At 42.5% G+C, this 19,503-nt stretch overlaps 1 protein-coding gene across 1 annotated transcript in view; it reads left to right on the top strand.

Moving 5' to 3' along the window:
• Positions 1-19,503, top strand: part of CLYBL (citramalyl-CoA lyase) — a 550,109-nt gene that overhangs the window by 410,098 nt on the left and 120,508 nt on the right. The window contains exon 4 of the mRNA XM_063425440.1: positions 6,289-6,390. Within this exon, the coding sequence (XP_063281510.1) occupies positions 6,289-6,390 (102 nt within the window). The remainder of the gene's footprint in view (positions 1-6,288; positions 6,391-19,503) is intronic.

Here is a 19,503-nt window from a genome sequence, read left to right as displayed (position 1 = left end):
AACATTGGAGAGTCACATCACTTGTTAGCAAAAGCTATTTATACAATATGCTCCATTCATTATAACACTATAGGGTCAGGAATACCAATGTGTTGAAAACAAATGTAGGGTACCTGTTAGTGTTTTATTGATGTTTTATACTATATTATTTGTTTTATTATTTTGATTTGAAATAAAACTAGGTTTTTTTTGTTTTTTTTTTATTGAATTTGGACCTTCCTGTTATTATCTATGAAGATTTTACTTGGCGGATTCATACTTCGAATTTCCTTGGTGGGGAAGATACCACCTAAACTCCCTTTGTGAATATACCTCCTTTTATCATTTTATTATTTTTTACCAATACAGAGAGCACTATCTTCTGTTTTTATTTTAATTTTATACACTGGTGAACTGTTACTAATATAAAACATTATACTGAAAGGGAATACTCCTATCAACGCTGACCACCACACTCTGTTGACTGGCCTAAGGATGTCCTTCAACATAAAACCAAGACCGGATCAGGATTAGCATATCCACAGACTGGGATTGTGCTATCCAAGTGCATACATCTAGAGCTGATTGCAACTCCCAAAGATTGTATGTGCATTTCCTTTCTTTTATTTATAATCACCAGCAACAAAAATACTTCGCCATATTCTGTTTTATTTGTCCTCTTATTTTTCATATAGCTCTATTTCTGTTTGAATTAAAGGCACTATTGAAGGTGCTGCTTCCCTCCATTTCCTTTCTATATCTACCCACAGCCAGAATGAAAAGACTCTGGTTTGAGAAGTTCAGACAAAAAACACTGTACAAGTGTTAGAAATCCCATCCTTTTAACAACTTGTATAGAGGTGCCTATTGACAGGTGATTACTGTCACCACTGGCATATCCGATATCCGGTCTTGTCTGCCACTTATATGGCCCATTTACACTAAACCATTTTATGGAGGTCTTTTCTTTGTTTGTCTTATTCTCCACATCTCATGTGGGCATCTTCCTTGATCCATGTTGGGGAGACCCTTCTTTAGTCCCCACTGACCTGCAGGAAGGATCCCACAGAAGAAGGCAACAGCTGAATCATTGAGGATTTTTATGGTCTCCAACTCTAGGTCAGTACATGTGACAGTATATTTACTAGGTAATTGGTTTACACTTTATTGATTTTAACGTATGATGTGTACATCTGTTGGTTATGCACTTTACAATATGCACTTCATACTCTATATTAACTATTTGGTATATGTCATGTATTTAATAAAATCTTTTTTTCGGCACAAATTGGTGTGCTACGGGTTATTTATAGTTTTCATGTATGGTCTTGATGTGGTCACAAAACGTTTATTTCCATCTTTAGCACCCTGTCTTCTTAGTACATGTAACACACAACTATTGGTGAGTGTGCACTATATATTTTGTATGTATATAACTTACCCACTTGAATCCCAGGATTGCCATAGTGTCTTGGATAATATGATCCTTGTAATTGTATCTGCAATTCTCCTATAAAATCTACAAATCTATTATAAGAGTTCTGGATTTGCCTCTTTTGACGTTAAGGATATTTAGAAAGCTACATCAAGCCTGGAAACTAGTCCCTGCATCAACATATCAGACATGCTCTTTTGTATCCATCATGGTAAATATCTTACCCCACCAAGAGAAAATTTCACATTTTAGCCTTATTGTTGAGAGGGAAAGGGAGTAAATAATTATTAGTATGAGAATTGCTGTAGACAGTGAATTCATTTTAATATACTTATATTGGGCTTCTTTGGTATTAAACATTCTTTCGTTTGCCACGTCGATTGTTTGGATTTAGCCTCTGCCAAAAAAAGAAACCTCACATTACAAATTACACAAGACAAGACACTTATTAATTAGATAATTTTCTTAGAGACAATATAGGCAATTAAAAAATTATCTAAATGAAGTAGTTTTGGTGCAGTGCCCTATCATTTTAGTTGTGCAATATAAACCCTTTAGTAGATATAGAAATGTTTCCATTGTGGTGGCTGTCTTCTAGATAACCACTAGAGGCCCTTTCGCTGTCACATGTCACCTCCTCTAAATGCTTCTCGATTGGAGGAGTGCTGTGCTCATAGTGCATGCACTTTTCAGACCCAATGCTTCTCTGTATTGGATGAGAAGATGAGGAAGCGACGTATGCGGGATGACATTGCTGTAAGAAGAGTGTGTGGCTGCACTGAGTGACATGGAAAAAAATTATTTACTTTATGGGGACCCTGAATCTAAACAGGTAGGAGAACTCAATAGTGTTATAAATCCATGTTTGTATTCCTAACAGAATAGTGATCCTTTATCATAGGCTAGTACAGTCAAACCAATCTTCTGTGCAATGAACTTCCCATTGTACATAGGAGCGTGGATGTTCTAGTAACAAACAATCCCTATTCTCGTCTGGTTCAGAAAGAGGGACACTTCAGACCGACTCCAATAATCAACACAATACAGACAATTTGTTTATCCCATGATGTTGGAATAATTAGGCAATTCACATATAGATATAGCCCTCTGAAACTTCCATTCTAGACAGACTAACACATGAACCTCCTTTCTCAAGCCTGACCTTCATTTTCAAGATAATTCTGGTAAAGAAAAAAAAAAAAAAACACTGTGTAAAAGCTGCCTCTTCCTCTCTACACTCACTTCTTTCTCTTTCCGCCACACATTTAAATAAAAAGCCTTTCATCTAAAGAATGTGTTATACTTTTTTACACAGTTTTTTAACGCTAATTCTTTTTTTATTGGAAGCAAGGAGATTTTTCTTTTCTTGTTTCCATTTTTTTTTGTACTATACCAGACATCCTTACTGATTTCTTTTGCTTTCTGATTTTTATTTATGTGAAGCATAAAACGTGGAAGCTGGTGCACAACCGAAAGATGGGCTTACTTGTTTTCTTTTGTACTACAATCCCTTGCATTCCTTTTGTCCTTAGTATGGGTACTTGTTTGACTGGCATGGCTTATTGGACTATAACAAGCGTAACTCTGCCTCTTTTGTACTGGGACAATTCTCCCACAAATCCTGAACAGTGGGCATTCTTCCTTGCACACTATTGGGTGTACACTAGGAATGAAAGAATTGCTGAGGCCTGCTAGTTAATCCCCTCCCCAATCTCTTTGTTTTGTTTTTTGTTTTTTTATATTTCCTCTGCCACCCCCTTCTCCAACACCTCCTCACTTTGCTTGGCCGGAAACATTTAATTGTCCCCTTTCACAGAGAGAGAAAAAATTATTAATTGAAAGTTGCCCCAAGCTTACCTTTTAACTTTGCTCTCTGAGCAAATATTATATGAGGAACACGCATGCATGAGACCCTTTGTGAGAGGTGATGTTACATTAGCAAAGACTAATGTAACATTTAAGATAGTCCTTATCCTTTAGGTTTCCAGATGGTATAATGATGTACATAATATGGGCTGAAAAAAACAGCAGGGAGAAGAATGTTTGCCTTCTTGCTATGAAATGTGTAAAGAACTTGTATAGAATATACTTTGTGCTTCAATTTAACATAGATCAAGAAGGGGAAATGTATATCCACATTTTATATATACGTGTGTGATTGTCTATATATATATATATATATATATATATATATATATATATACACACACACACACATACATATGATGTAAAAACAATATATAAATACTTAATATGGATATTCAGGGGTCTGAAGTTGAAGTATGTAGCAATATCTCTGGCGCGAATTAATAAAGGGACTTAAATATTGCATTTTTTTGTTAATATGTATGGATGGATATATATAGTGTGATATACATGTACGTCTTTACTTGAGTCAATAAAAGTATTTTAAAAAATAAAAAAATCATCATAAATTTGTTCAACTAATTAAGTGCTGAGAGAATGAGTTTGTAAAAATTTAAAAATAAAAATAATAAAAAATACAAATTTCTATAGCTAGGTTTATAATATATATTGCTTTGTCAAGGCCGCTATACTTTTTCTGTCTCACCAGTTTGATGTTTTGATTTGGATGAAAAGGGGGAGGGATCAAGTGATAAAGGAGGGGGTGTGGGACAACGGAAAAAGGGGTAGAAATAACACCTCTAATCCAGCGTCTGGTAAATAGGCTGATGGTTTTTAGAATGAGTTTCCTTTCTATTAGTCAGAATATTATGCTAAGCCTTAAGCATTAGTTTTTTTATGTTGCCATAGCAGCCCCTTTCCTGCAGGGTTGTGACCTGTAATGATTACAGTACAAAGCTTATAGGGTCTTGAAACCCCCTTTGAAGATGAAAAGTCTTTGATGGTTTATATTTATGCAAATCTCTTAGATATGATTTACCCAACTGAGATTGAATAGAGAGATGATTAAAAATTCCCCGTTCCTTTGATATCCATCAGTGACAGAATATTTCTTAAAAAATGAATTGGACAAACCTGTCCTTTTTGCCTGTGTTTTCAGAAATAGTGTTATCTTACCTGTGAGTCATTTTTTTTTCTTATCTTCCAGAAAATTGTCCTGTCAAGATGCACATAGTAGACGTGAAATCTATATATTTTTTTTTCTCAATGAAAACGGCAAAATCTGTGCAAGAGCTTTAGTATGTTTCCAGATGACAGAATTTGGAATTTAGCCTGCCCCCCTGGCAGCCCATTGCTTGCTGTGCTCTAGTCTTACAAAAAAATAGAACTCTATGTTCATCAAAGAAATTAACTTCCTTCCTAAAGCCTTCCTAGGTAAGGCAAAACTATGAATTAAAGTCAGGGAAACAAAGAGTGAGTGTGCAGCCTTTATAAAGTAGAACATTCTCACTCTAATCCAGTAATAGATCATTTACTCCCTGATTTAGCAATGGAATATTCTCCTCCTAATTTACGTATAGAAGTTGAAGACCGAATGGATCCAGGTTATTTTTTTTTTTCTTCAGATCAATTAACTTACATTTTACCAAATCAACAAGAAGTGATTGAATATAAAAAATATGAAAACATGAATGTAGATCCAGGTGTAGATTTGCAATACCAAATGATCTATTCTAGATTTGTAAATATACAATAAATGTGCCATTGTATCTCCCATGGGCTATGAAGATAAATGAAGTTTACACTGTGAGGTTCAGTAAACAGTGATTTAAAAATAATTTGATAAATTATTGATCTCAAATCTAAATTGAAAAATACCTCCAAAATAAAATTATATTTACATCTCATTATATCTCACTGTTTAGTGAATAAGTCCTTGTGAGGCTTAATAGTTTATAATAGTTAGATAGCTGAAAAGAGACTTGCGTCCATCAAGTTCAGCCTTCCTCACACCTGTTTTTTGCTGTTGATCCAAAAGGCAAAAAAAAAAAAAAAAAAAAAAAAAAAAACCCAGTTTGAAGCACAATTTTGCAACAAGCTAGGACAAAAAATTCCTTCTTGACCCCAGAATGGCAGTCAGATTTATCCTTGAATCAAGCAGTTATTACCCTACATTGAAAGATTATATCCTTGAATATTCTGTCTTTGCAAGTATGCATCTAGTAGCTGTTTGAACATCTGTATGGACTCTGATAAAACCACTTCTTCAGGCAGAGAATTCCACATCCTGATTGTTCTTACAGTAAAAAAACATTTCCTTTGCCTTAGACGAAATCTTCTTTCTTCCAGTCTAAACGCATGGCCTCGTGTCCTATGTAAAGTCCGGTTTGTGAAAAGATTTCCACACAATGGTTTGTATTGGCCCCGAATATATTTGTATAATGTTATCATATCCCCTCTCAGGCGACGTTTTTCGAAACTAAATAGGTTTAAATTTGTTAACCTTTCTTCATAGCTGATATGTTCCATTCCTTTTATTAATTTTGTAGCCCGCCTCTGCACTTTTTCTAGTGCCATGATATCCTTCTTTAGAACAGGTGCCCAAAATTGCACAGCATATTCAATATGTGGTCTTACCAGTGATTTATAGAGAGGCAAAATGATATTCTCGTCCCGAGAATGAATGCCCTTTTTCATGCATGACAATACCTTACTGGCCTTGGCCACTGCTGATTGACATAAATGAAGTTTACACTGTGAGGTTCAGTAAACAGTGATTTAAAAATAATTTGATAAATTATTGATCTCAAATCTAAATTGAAAAATACCTCCAAAATAAAATTATATTTACATCTCATTATATCTCACTGTTTAGTGAATAAGTCCTTGTGAGGCTTAATAGTTTATAATGCCATTAACAAATGTATATTATTTTATTATAACAACTTTTCTTTTGGGAGTTTTTGTGCTCTATTTTTTGTTCATAAAATATTTCTTTCTAATTTTAGTTTGCAGACAGATTTTCACACTACATGAAGGGCAGAGATCTGGCACAGCCAATATACATAATAACCTTTGTTGAAACTGCTACAGGATTGCTCAACTTTAAGGTAAATTTTGTAAATACATGGAAATAATTGCATGTCTGACGCTTTCGTTATTCTTTTGGATCTGCAGTTGCCTCATAATTTACTCTATTACATTTCTAAAATAATGTTTTGTTTGAAGCCTACCAAGCCAATAGTAGGGGCCTTGCGTATAAATCAATTCTGGGGCAAAGCGCTAAAACCTTAGCAGTCACCATGGAAACCAATGGAATGATAGCGTTGATTGCTCCACATTTAGCACTTTGCTCCATGATTACTGTTTATACATAACCCTTAAGTGTTTATAGATAGGGAAGTTTTATTTTGATAACACGTGCTTTATGCTTTCTTTTTAGTATATGCCCTTACAAACATTAATAATGTTTGACAGTGGTCCTCCTCATTCCCCTTTTTTTGTAAAGCCTAAATCATTTGTTATCAGTTACCTTATTGCTTAATTTACCTGCTGAATAGCACTGTGGGACATGATGGTGCTATTTAATTAATTATTAGTAACAATTAATAAAAATTTCTTAGTTTAGTCTTCAGGGTCACCATCACCAGTAACTATGAACTCATTTTTTAACAAAAACGTAATGGAGGTTTTGTACATTTGTGTTTCTTCATCTTTTTAGGGCTGTTTTCATATTTGGTTTATACCAATCTAAAAGCATTCTAGTTCAGTTTGAATTTTATTAAGGTCTGTTTTCTTTTTTCTTTTTGTATTTATTTGTGTCCATAACTTTTCATTAAATATTTATATGGAAAGTTTGTTTCTGGGCTTATTAGAACTGGTTTCTATTTACCTCTTTGCAAATCTTGCAGAATTCAGAAAGACTGAAAAATAACCTTAAAAAATAAGAACTGGGGAGACATACATGTTCTTCTGAAAAGCTTTATTCACTGGACTTTTTTTTTTTGCAATGCTACAAAGGGGTAAACCTTTTAGACGTTAGGCTCCCATGAGGAGGGCCATCATTACCTCTCATTTTGTGCAAAGTTCCCTGTATGACCACTCGTTTGGAACCAGTTTACGTGAAATTGCTCCACATAACTCATTTTAGATTCTGTAAATAATATTTGTACCTTCTTTATACTTTCAAAATAAAAATGTTAGATTCTGAAATTTAATTTATTTATTTAAAAAAAAAAAATTATAATTACATTTTATTGGATTTTCACTTGAGGAATGATATTTCTCACCAAGAAACAAACTTTTTTTTTTTTTTTTTAAATGAAAATGTTAAAAAGAGGACCATAAAGTAACCAACGGGAAAACATACCATACAGCCTTTTCCAAAATGTGTGTCACTGCATTGAAACTCGGCTTACCAGGGGACCATTATATTTCCTAATGTTTTTCACATGCTGAAATATGTGTAGGAAGGAGTTTTATCATAATACATTATAAATTAGTGTAATTGAATTGTGGGTGTATCTAGCGTAGGAATGGATAAAACCTCAATATCAACTTTATGTAAAAGTAGTTGTGGCAAACCTAGCCACTTAAGACTATTCTTTTATATATAATGGTTGTCCTGGAAAATCCTCTGTTGTTTTATGTTGTTCACTTAAAGAGGTGATAGAGGGCATTCGTATGCCAGTGGCGCGAAAGCTGCTAGCATTCCTATGGTAGTTTCATGAACAGTGACTTTCAACACTGTTCATGAAACGAACAAAGTACCGAATGGGAGACCACACACAGGAGGTTGTGTGGCTCCCATTAACAGATTGCAACAATAGATCGTTCCTTGGTTAATTGGTTCGCAGGGTGGCCACCGTTCGGATACCGACCACGCGGCGGCGGCCATCTTGGATTCACTTTTAGCCCAGCGGTGTTTGGTCATCAAGTGCCTGGAACTAAAATCGGTTACTCGACGGCACGAACACCGCTGGACTTCCAGACCGTTCGGTCTTTCGATACTTTCCTTCAAACTGTGCATTCGTGTATTTTCTTATGAGTTCATATTAAAGTGTGTTTCGTGTGGCATTCGGCTAATTGTGCTGGGATCTGAGCGGTAGTTTCCCGAAGTATGCGCTCATATCCCAGCTATCTATCCAGGTGTCATTCGGTTAAAGTGCATGAATAACGTGCAAGTTATATATTTTTAAGTAAAAAGACCGGTTCTGCTGTACAGAGGGATAATCCACTCTTATGGGAGTATCCCTCTCGTACAGCAGTGCATGGTGGGAAAATGGTCCTTTTTGTTCGGTTCCCCATGTAGTCCCCCACTATACAACCCCTGTAAAGTGATTAAGGAAACCCCTTGCATGGGGAACCACATAAATACTGTGACCTGTGAATAAAACCTCAGTTAACTCCCAGAACTGTGTTTCGTCCGGTTACTGGGGGATTTGGGATATTGCCTTCATTCAGCGCTTTTCTTGGATTACTTTATTCTACCAGCGGAGATATTGGGATTTAATATTGCAGCTCCGCTACAGTAGTATTGTATAATGAGGATGGAATCAAGCTTTGGGCATGGTCAGTATTGGAGCATTATTGAGTATGAGGTAATTTTTAATATAAGTTGGTTGATTAGTTAATGGGTTGTTTTGAAGGGTTTATGGTGTTTGGAGTCAGTATGAACAACATTTTGACATGAAACTCTGCACACACAGAGATATTTTATATTGCTGCCGGAGGTATAATTCTACTTCTGAATGTTTGATGTGAAAAAAATTTGAGGAAAAGTACAAATGCAACATAACAGTGTCTTTCACAATATCACCAAATAAAGTGCTTAAGTGGAGAAAGTGCATAAATCCAATGACACTTTCACCCCTTTTAAAAGATAAAGTTCTTAAGTGAACTAAAGTGCATATGTAGACACTCAACTTCCATTCTAGCAATGGAGTTGCCTGCAGAGCTCCATTAGTGGACGACAGGTAACCCGACCGGTTACCTCTGCTATTATCTTTCTTCAGCTGCTCAGGAACCACTTAAGTATATACAGAGACCCCTTTCCCCCCTGTACGGGTAAACCTCCAAGCAGCCCAACAACGCCAGTGCCGATGGTATGATAGGGAAGCCAGGGACCGCAGCTTTCAAGGGGGACAGAAAGTTTTGATTTTTAAACCTGTCCGCAATGACAAGCTGCAGGCCACCTGGCAGGGCCCATACCAGGTGGTGGAACAGAGATGTGACACCACTTATGTGATTAGTCTCTGCTCGTAGGGAAGAGACGCATGCTCCGCGTGAATATGCTCAAACCCTACCATGAGAGGATAGAGTAGGTGGCCCCTATATGCGCACCAGCCTCTGAAGATCAGGAGAATCTTCCACTACCCGACTTATTAGAGCAAGAAGATCATGCAGAGAACTCCACAGGTGTTCAGCTGGGGGAGCGGCTAAGTCCTCAGGAGCGTGGGCAGGTACTGGAGTTAATTGCGGCTAAGGGAGCCTTTTTCTCCAATTTACCAGGGTACACTCCGCTGGCCACTCACCGGGTAGAGACCCCAGGACAGCTACCGATGCGCCAGACCCCACATCGTATCCCTGAAGCAGTCAGGGAACATATGCGAAAGGAGATGTTGCAGCTAGTAACTGGATGACAGACAGCTCTGGGGTTAGAACACTGACTGCACTCTGTTTATTTCGTCACACAAGGTTTTACATGCACAGACCTATCCATGGGGTCTCCAACACAAAACAGGGGTTTCCATCCCAAGAAGATGGGGGATGGAAGAGGGACAAAGCAGCCAGTTCAAACTGGGATGGCAGTGTCCCTGTGGCAACACCCGCGCCAAACAAATCAGGCCATCCATCACATATCTTCCCCCACAGAAATAGACAGCGGGCCCATGGGGATATGGCACTCAGTGATGGCATTCCGTCACACTCCTCAAATCTTCAATCAATGTAAGTGCAATATATAGGGTTTATCCAGCTAGGGAAGACCAGAACAGCACAGCATAGTGTAAAACCAGAGGCGGCTCTCTAATTAGGCGGTTTAGGCGGCCGCCTAAGGCCTCGCGCTGGCTGGGGCCTCGCGGCCGCCTAAACCGCCTTTGGGCAGAGTGTGTCAGGTCCTCGGTCAGTGACCGAGGACCTGACACCAGGAGGGGGCCCGGCGGCTTGCCCGGTATGCCGCCGGGTGCGAGGCCCCTCCTGGCTGCCAGGCCGGCCACCGCAGACACTGGTCTGCAGCTCCGCAGTGCGCAGAGCTGCAGACCATGTGACTCGCGAGAATTGGCCAATCAGAGCGTTGCCGCGGGTTACCACGGCAACGCTCTGAAATCTCGCGAGAATACACGGTCTGCAGCTCTGCGGAGCTGCAGACCGGAAGTAATGGCCACCGGACCACCAGGGAGCCCACTGGACCACCAGGGAAAGGTAGGCTCTCCCTCCCCATCACCCCCCACCACCATCACCACCCCCAGCCGTACCCCCACAGCCTCACCACCCCATCACCAACCATCACCCTCAGACTCACTCACCATCACCCCCCACCACCCTCAGCCTCACCCCCACCACCCTCACCATCACCCCCCACCACCCTCAGCCTCACCACCACCCCCCACCACCCACAGCCTCATCCCCCCTACCCTCACCATCACCCCCCACCACCCTCAGCCTCACCCCCCCACCCTCAGCCTCACCCCCCACCCTCACCCCCACCACCCTCAGCCTCACTCACCATCACCCCCACCACCCTCAGCCTCACCCCCCACCCTTACCATCACCCCCACCACCCTCAGCCTCACCCACCACCCTCAGCCTCACCCCCACCACCCTCAGCCTCACCCCCCACCACCCTCAGCCTCACCCCCCACCACCCTCACCATCACCCCCCACCACCCTCACCATCACCCCCCACCAGCCTCACCATCACCCCCACCACCCTCAGCCTCACTCACCATCACCCCCCACCCTCACCCCCACCACCCTCAGCCTCACTCACCATCACCCCCACCACCCTCAGCCTCACCCCCCACCCTTACCATCACCCCCACCACCCTCAGCCTCACCCACCACCCTCAGCCTCACCCCCACCACCCTCAGCCTCACCCCCAACCACCCTCAGCCTCACCCCCCACCACCCTCACCATCACCCCCCACCACCCTCACCATCACCCCCCACCAGCCTCACCATCACCCCCACCACCCTCAGCCTCACTCACCATCACCCCCCACCCTCAGCCTCACCCCCCACCACCATCAGCCTCACCCCCCACCACCCTCAGCCTCACCCCCCACCACCCTCAGCCTCACCCCCCACCACCCTCACCATCACCACCACCACCCTCAGCCTCACCCCCCCACCCTCACCATCACCCCCCACCACCCTCAGCCTCACCCCCACCACCCTCAGCCTCACCCCCCCACCCTCTCCCTCACCCCCCACCCTCACCATCACCCCCCACCACCCTCAGCCTCACCCCCCAACCCTCACCCTCACCCCCCCACCCTCAGCCTCACCCCCCAACCCTCACCCTCACCCCCCCACCCTCACCATCACCCCCCACCACCCTCAGCCTTACCCCCCACCCTCACCCCCCATCCTCACCATCCTCCCCACCCTCAGCCTCACCCCCCACCACCCTCAGCCTCACCCCCCCAACCCTCACCCTCACCCCCCCACCCTCACCATCACCCCCCACCACCCTCAGCCTTACCCCCCGACCCTCACCCCCCCATCCTCACCATCCCCCCCACCCTCAGCCTCACCCCCCACCACCCTCAGCATCACCCTCCACCACTCTCAGCCTCACACCCCACCACCCTCAGCCTCACACCCCACCACCCTCAGCCTCAACCCCCACCACCCTCAGCCTCACCCCCCACCACCTTCACCATCACCCCCCACCACCATCACCACCCCCAGCCTCACCCTCACCCCCCACAGCCTCATCACCCCTCACCACCCTCAGCATCACCACCCCCACAACCCTCACCATCACCCCCACCACCCTCAGCCTCACCACCCCACCCTCACCATCACCCCCCACCACCCTCAGCCTCACCCCTCCTACCCTCACCATCACCCCCCACCACCCTGAGCCTCACCACCCCCACCACCCTCAGCATCACTCCCCCCGCCACCCTCAGCATCACTCCCCCCGCCACCCTCAGCATCACCCCCCCGCCACCCTCAGCATCACCCCCCCGCCACCCTCAGCATCAGCCCCCCGCCACCCTCAGCATCACCCCCCCACCACCCTCAGCATCACCACCCTCAGCATCACCCCCCACCACCATCAGCATAACCCTCAGTCACCACCCTCAGCCTCACCCCACTCACCATCACCCCCTCCTTCTCACATCACCCCCTCTCACATTACCACCTCTCACTCTCACATTACCCCCTCTCACATTACACCCTCTCACTCTCACTTTACCCCCCTCACTCTCACTTTACCCCCCTCACTCTCACTTTACCCCCCTCACTCTCACTTTACCCCCCTCACTCTCACTTTACCCCCCTCACTCTCACTTTACCCCCCTCACTCTCACATTACCCCCCTCACTCTCACATTACCCCCCTCACTCTCACATTACCCCCCCTCACTCTCACATTACCCCCCCTCACTCTCACATTACCCCCTCTCACATTACCATCACCCCCCTCCCTCTCACATTACCATCACCCCCCGCTCCCTCTCACCATCGCACCCCCGCTCCCTCTCACCATCGCACCCCCACTCCCTCTCACCATCGCAGCCCCGCTCCCTCTCACCCCCGCTCCCTCTCACCATAGCACCCCTTCTCCCTCTCACCATCACCCCCCCCCCCTATACACACAACACACTTCAAGCAGCTACCCCATACACATAGGGTCTCAGACAAAAACGCAAACATGCTCACAGAGACATACATTCAGACACACAAGGATACTCTCTGTCAGACACACTCTCAGGCACATACACAGGTAGACAGCGCATCAATGTGTATATGTGACACTTTTTTGTTAGTGGGGCCTCATGTTTGCGTTTCGCCTAAGGCCTCATAAAGTCTAGAGCCGCCTCTGTGTAAAACTATATAATAAAATAGTGGTGCACATAGCCAACACTTTAGAGCCAAATAAAGAGCCTTCAGAAAATAGTTGATGTCAATCTTCTCAAATCTTGAACTTTATTGTGGTCGGTCTCGTTCATGAAGAGAAAATATATAGTGCAACTAAATAAGATAACCATAAAAATAAAGTGCACAATGCAGATTTATTTACTTGCACAGAAGTAAACCAAATCCGGCGAAAACGTGTCACCAAAGATTCAAGTTTAATAAGGAACTTATCCTGTGAAAAGGACAAACCCCATATATTCCACTTACAGGGAGTGCAGAATTATTAGGCAAATTAGTATTTTGACCACATCATCCTCTTTATGCATGTTGTCTTACTCCAAGCTGTATAGGCTCGAAAGCCTACTACCAATTAAGCATAGTAGGTGATGTGCATCTCTGTAATGAGAAGGGGTGTGGTCTAATGACATCAACACCCTATATCAGGTGTGCATAATTATTAGGCAACTTCCTTTCCTTTGGCAAAATGGGTCAAAAGAAGGACTTGACAGGCTCAGAAAAGTCAAAAATAGTGAGATATCTTGCAGAGGGATGCAGCACTCTTAAAATTGCAAAGCTTCTGAAGCGTGATCATCGAACAATCAAGCGTTTCATTCAAAATAGTCAACAGGGTCGCAAGAAGCGTGTGGAGAAACCAAGGCGCAAAATAACTGCCCATGAACTGAGAAAAGTCAAGCGTGCAGCTGCCAAGATGCCACTTGCCACCAGATTGGCCATATTTCAGAGCTGCAACATCACTGGAGTGCCCAAAAGCACAAGGTGTGCAATACTCAGAGACATGGCCAAGGTAAGAAAGGCTGAAAGACGACCACCACTGAACAAGACACACAAGCTGAAACGTCAAGACTGGGCCAAGAAATATCTCAAGACTGATTTTTCTAAGGTTTTATGGACTGATGAAATGAGAGTGAGTCTTGATGGGCCAGATGGATGGGCCCGTGGCTGGATTGGTAAAGGGCAGAGAGCTCCAGTCCGACTCAGACGCCAGCAAGGTGGAGGTGGAGTACTGGTTTGGGCTGGTATCATCAAAGATGAGCTTGTGGGTCCTTTTCGGGTTGAGGATGGAGTCAAGCTCAACTCCCAGTCCTACCGCCAGTTTCTGGAAGACACCTTCTTCAAGCAGTGGTACAGGAAGAAGTCTGCATCCTTCAAGAAAAACATGATTTTCATGCAGGACAATGCTCCATCACACGCGTCCATCTACTCCACAGCGTGGCTGGCAAGAAAGGGTATAAAAGAAGAAAATCTAATGACATGGCCTCCTTGTTCACCTGATCTGAACCCCATTGAGAACCTTTGGTCCATCATCAAATGTGAGATTTACAAGGAGGGAAAACAGTACACCTCTCTGAACAGTGTCTGGGAGGCTGTGGTTGCTGCTGCACGCAATGTTGATGGTGAACAGATCAAAACACTGACAGAATCTATGGATGGCAGGCTTTTGAGTGTCCTTGCAAAGAAAGGTGGCTATATTGGTCACTGATTTGTTTTTGTTATGTTTTTGAATGTCAGAAATGTATATTTGTGAATGTTGAGATATTATATTGGTTTCACTGGTAAAAATAAATAATTGAAATGGGTATATATTTGTTTTTTGTTAAGTTGCCTATTAATTATGCACAGTAATAGTCACCTGCACACACAGATATCCCCCTAAAATAGCTATAACTAAAAACAAACTAAAAACTACTTCCAAAAATATTCAGCTTTGATATTAATGAGTTTTTTGGGTTCATTGAGAACATGGTTGTTGTTCAATAATAAAATTAATCCTCAAAAATACAACTTGCCTAATAATTCTGCACTCCCTGTATAATTCTACCTCTGACAGCATTATTAGTAGAACAAGAGTTTTTGGCTTGCAAATGTAAATTTAAAAACACAGAGGATCATTCACTAGCTATGCGCTATGACCTGCAGGGTGGACATTCAGCTTCTGAAACTTTGCAACCAACTCAGAGGATGCTCCATGGCAAACATTTGCAAAACAGTTTATTCCATTACCATTAAAGCGTGTCAGGGTATGCCTGTCATCATAACCACTACAGCGGGCTGTATTTGTTAGAGTAGAAACATAGAATGTGACAGTAGATAAGAACCATTCTGCCAATCTACTCTGCCCATCTTTCTAAATACTTTAATTAGTCCCTGGCCTTATCTTATCGCTAGGATAGCCTTATGTCTATTCCACGCATGCTTAAACCCCCTCAATGTGTTAAACTCTACCACTTCAGCTGGAAGGCTATTCCATGCATCCACTACCCTCTCAGTAAAGTAATACTTCCTGATATTATTTTTTTATTTTTTATAATTCTTTATTTTTTTTGTGCTGGTATTACAGTGAGGGAAAAAAGTATTTGATCCCCTGCTGAGTTTTAACGTTTGTCCACTGACAAATAAATAATCAGTCTATAATTTTAATCGGAAGTGTATTTTAGCAGTGAGAGACAGAAAAAAAACAAAAAAAAAACGCATGTCAAAAAAGTTATAAATTGATTTGCATGTCAATGAGTGAAATTAGTATTTGATCCCCTATCATTCAGCAAGATTTCTGGCTCCCAGGTGTCTTTTACAGGTAACAAGCAGAGAATAGGAGCACTCCTAATCTCAGTTTGTTACCTGTATGAAAACACCTGTCCACAGAAGCAATCACTCAATCAATCAGATTACAGTTTCAATGATCATGAGAACAGTGAGTAATTTGCCCAGAACTACACGGGAGGATCTTGTTAATGATCTCAAGGCAGCCGGGACCATAGTCACCAAGAAAACAATTGGTAAAACACTACGCTCTGAAGTACTGAAATCTTGCAGTGCCCGTAAGGTCCCACTGCTCAAGAAACCACGTGTACAGGCATGTCTGAAGTTTGCCAATGAACATCTGAATGTTTCAGAGGAGAACTGGGTGAAAGTGTTGTGGTCAGGTGAGACCAAAACCGAGCTCTTTGGCATTAACTCAACTTGCCGTGTTTGGAGGAGTAGGAATGTTGCCTATGACCCCAAGAGCACCATCCCCACCGTCAAACATGGAGGTGGAAACATTATGCTTTTGGGGTGTTTTTCTGCTAAAGTAACATGTCAACTGCATCGCATCAAAGGGACGATGGAGGGGGCCATGTACCGTCAAATCTTGGGTGAGAACCTCCTTCCCTCAGCCAGACCATTGAAAATGGGTCGTGAATGGGTATTCCAGCATGACAATGACCCAAAACACACAGCCACGGAAACAAACGAGTGGCTTAAAAAGAAGCACATTAAGGTCCTGGAGTGGCCTAGCCAGTCTCCAGACCCTAATCCCATAGAAAATCTGTGGACAGAGCTGAAGGGTCGAGTTGCCAAACGTCCGCCTCAAAACCTTAATGACTTGGAGAAGATCTGCAAAGAGGAGTGGGACAAAATCCCTCCTGAGATGTATGAAAACCTAGTGGCCAACTACAAGAAACGTCTGATCTCTGTGATTGCCAACAAGGGTTTTGCCACCAAGTACTAAGTAGACGGTGTCAAATACTTATTTCATGCATTGACATGCAAATCAATTTATAACTTTTTGACATGCGTTTTCTGGACAACAATTTGTTCTGTATCTCACTGTTAAAATACACCTATCATTAAAATTATAGACTGAGCATTTCTTTCAGTGGGCAAACGTTCAAAATCAGCAGGGGAGCAAATACTTTTTTCTTCCCTGTATTAAGCAGAGTATAGAACATGTACATCACAGAGACTGAACAGGCATTTGTAGTGGGCAAGAGTATCGGTATATCTTGTATGCAGCACTTTTTTTTTTAAAGAAAAAACAACAGTTGAGCATTAGATATTCTAGACTTCAAGAGTTAACATGTTGGGAACAGCATGGGGGCATGTAAGGGTCGGGATGGGCATTATTCATGTATTAAATAAAATGGGACAAGATTTAGAGATTTTGGAATAGATTATTTCTCAGAATCGTAAAGGCTCTAGGATCGTGATGAGGTGTCAGATTAAGAGATTTTGGAATAGATTATTTCTCAGAATCGTAAAGGCTCTAGGATCGTGATGAGGTGTCAGCCAACCAATGGAGTCAATTCTCTGCAGATTTTTCAGTGGTTTGTGAGCTTGAGATGACTTTGCTATGACATATGTCAATAAAATAAAAGCATGCAAAACAGGTAACCTGGCTCAAAAACAGAAAGAAAACACTGAAAACCCAGTAGCGTTGTCAAAAGTAGTAATAGGACTAGGTGTAGTCAGGTGGTCGATGGAGCAATCGCTCTGGCTCTTGGTACAAAGGGTTCTATGGTGGTAGGGTCCCAAGTGTGAGGTGTACGAGACTTGTTGTTGGGTGGTGCCTGTATGCTCAATGCCTTCAGGGGTGCTGCTGCCTGTGCTCCTGAGCAAATTCTGTGCTCTATACCGTTGTGGGGTACTATCAGTGTTCTCGGTGCCCCATCTGTAGCCCATATCCGCTGAACGCAATTGGTATGTAATGTGTACATAGGGAATTTTAGGAATCCTGCTGTATTACCTAAAATTAAGAACAAGACATAGTGGAAATATTGTTTGTAATCAGTGTATAAAACAATTTTACTATTGCACTCACAAATTGCAGATGAAATAAGCTCCCTTGATATCAGACAGGGGGCTAGCCACCACACCGCTTGGAGGAGGTTCCGGAGTTTTTTCACACACAAAAACAGCACAAGTATCATAAAAAGGTGGTCCTACACGCTTCGTCCTCATACAAGAACTTCCTCAGGGACCTGTATAATAATAATAATAATTATTTTATTATTTATATAGTGCCATCACATTCCGTATCGCTGTACAATGGGTTACGATTACTAGAGCATACTAATACCATAAAAAAACAACTAAAGACACACTCTATCTAGTGCATTGTAACAGTTGCCCCCATTTCCACTTAAAAGGTTTAAAATGTATGGGCAGTGAAAGAATCTTACCACACTGGGAAGGGGATAATAGAGAAAAGCAACTAGCACCATGAGAAACTTTTTGGATACATAGGATGCAGACATTAATTCCTTATGTATTAAATGTCGATATAGACCTAGTGTTTTCTAAAATAAGATTATGTATATAGACGTTTGAGATATTGGGCTGTACAAATGCTTTGTATGTTTTCCATCATAGATTAATTTTTATATTTTTATATTTTTTTTCAATATATATATATATATATATATATATATATATCTTGCCCAATATGCATATATATTTTTTCTCATTATATTCCCTTTTTGGCTGCAGTTTTTCTTTACTCTTATATAGTGATGTCCCGAACGGTTCGCTGGCGAATAGTTCCTGGCGAACATAGCTTGTTCGCGTTCGCCACGGATTGCGAACATATGCGCTGTTCGGTCCACCCCCTATTCGTCATCATTGAGGAAACTTTGACCCTGTACCTCACAGTCAGCAGACACATTCCAGCCAATCAGCAGCAGACCCTCCCTCCCACCTCCTGGACAGCTTCCATTTTAGATTCAGTCTGAAGCTGCATTCTTAGTGAGAGGAGGGACAGTGTGCTGCTGCTGATTTAATAGGGAATTGATAGCTAGGCTAGTGTATTCAGTGTCCACTACAGTCCTGAAAGACTCATCTGATCTCTGCTGTAAGGACAGCACCCCAAAAAGCCCTTTTTAGGGCTAGAACATCCGTCTGCTTTTTTTTCCCCTGTGTAGTCTAATTGCAGTTGCCTGCCTGCCAGCGTATGTGCAGGCTCACAGTGTATACTGTGCCCACTTGCCCAGTGCCAACACTCATATCTGGTGTCACAATAGCTTGCATTTAACAAAAAAAAACTTTTTGGACTGTAATATAATAGCAGTCAGTTTCCTTCACACGTGTGCGTTTCAGGTCCTGCCAATTAATATGGCAATTAATATGGCATACAGGTGTACTAGAGTAGCCACGGGTAAGTTCAGCTCCCAGTGCTGGAACAAGGCAAGGACACCTATTGCGGCAATGCTATGAATGGCTGGATAGCACAGTGGCAAAAGAGCAAGATACACCAAGCCAAAGTCCAGGATTCAAATCCCCTGCTGGGCACTCCTGGGGTGACCTCGTCTGGCAGACTGGATGTCGCGGCGAGAACCGTGACAGTACCCTCCCGTCAA

Source organism: Pelobates fuscus, chromosome 1 (assembly GCF_036172605.1).
Source record: "Pelobates fuscus isolate aPelFus1 chromosome 1, aPelFus1.pri, whole genome shotgun sequence".
Lineage (NCBI taxonomy): Eukaryota > Metazoa > Chordata > Amphibia > Anura > Pelobatidae > Pelobates > Pelobates fuscus.
This window is presented reverse-complemented; position numbering and strand designations above follow the sequence as displayed.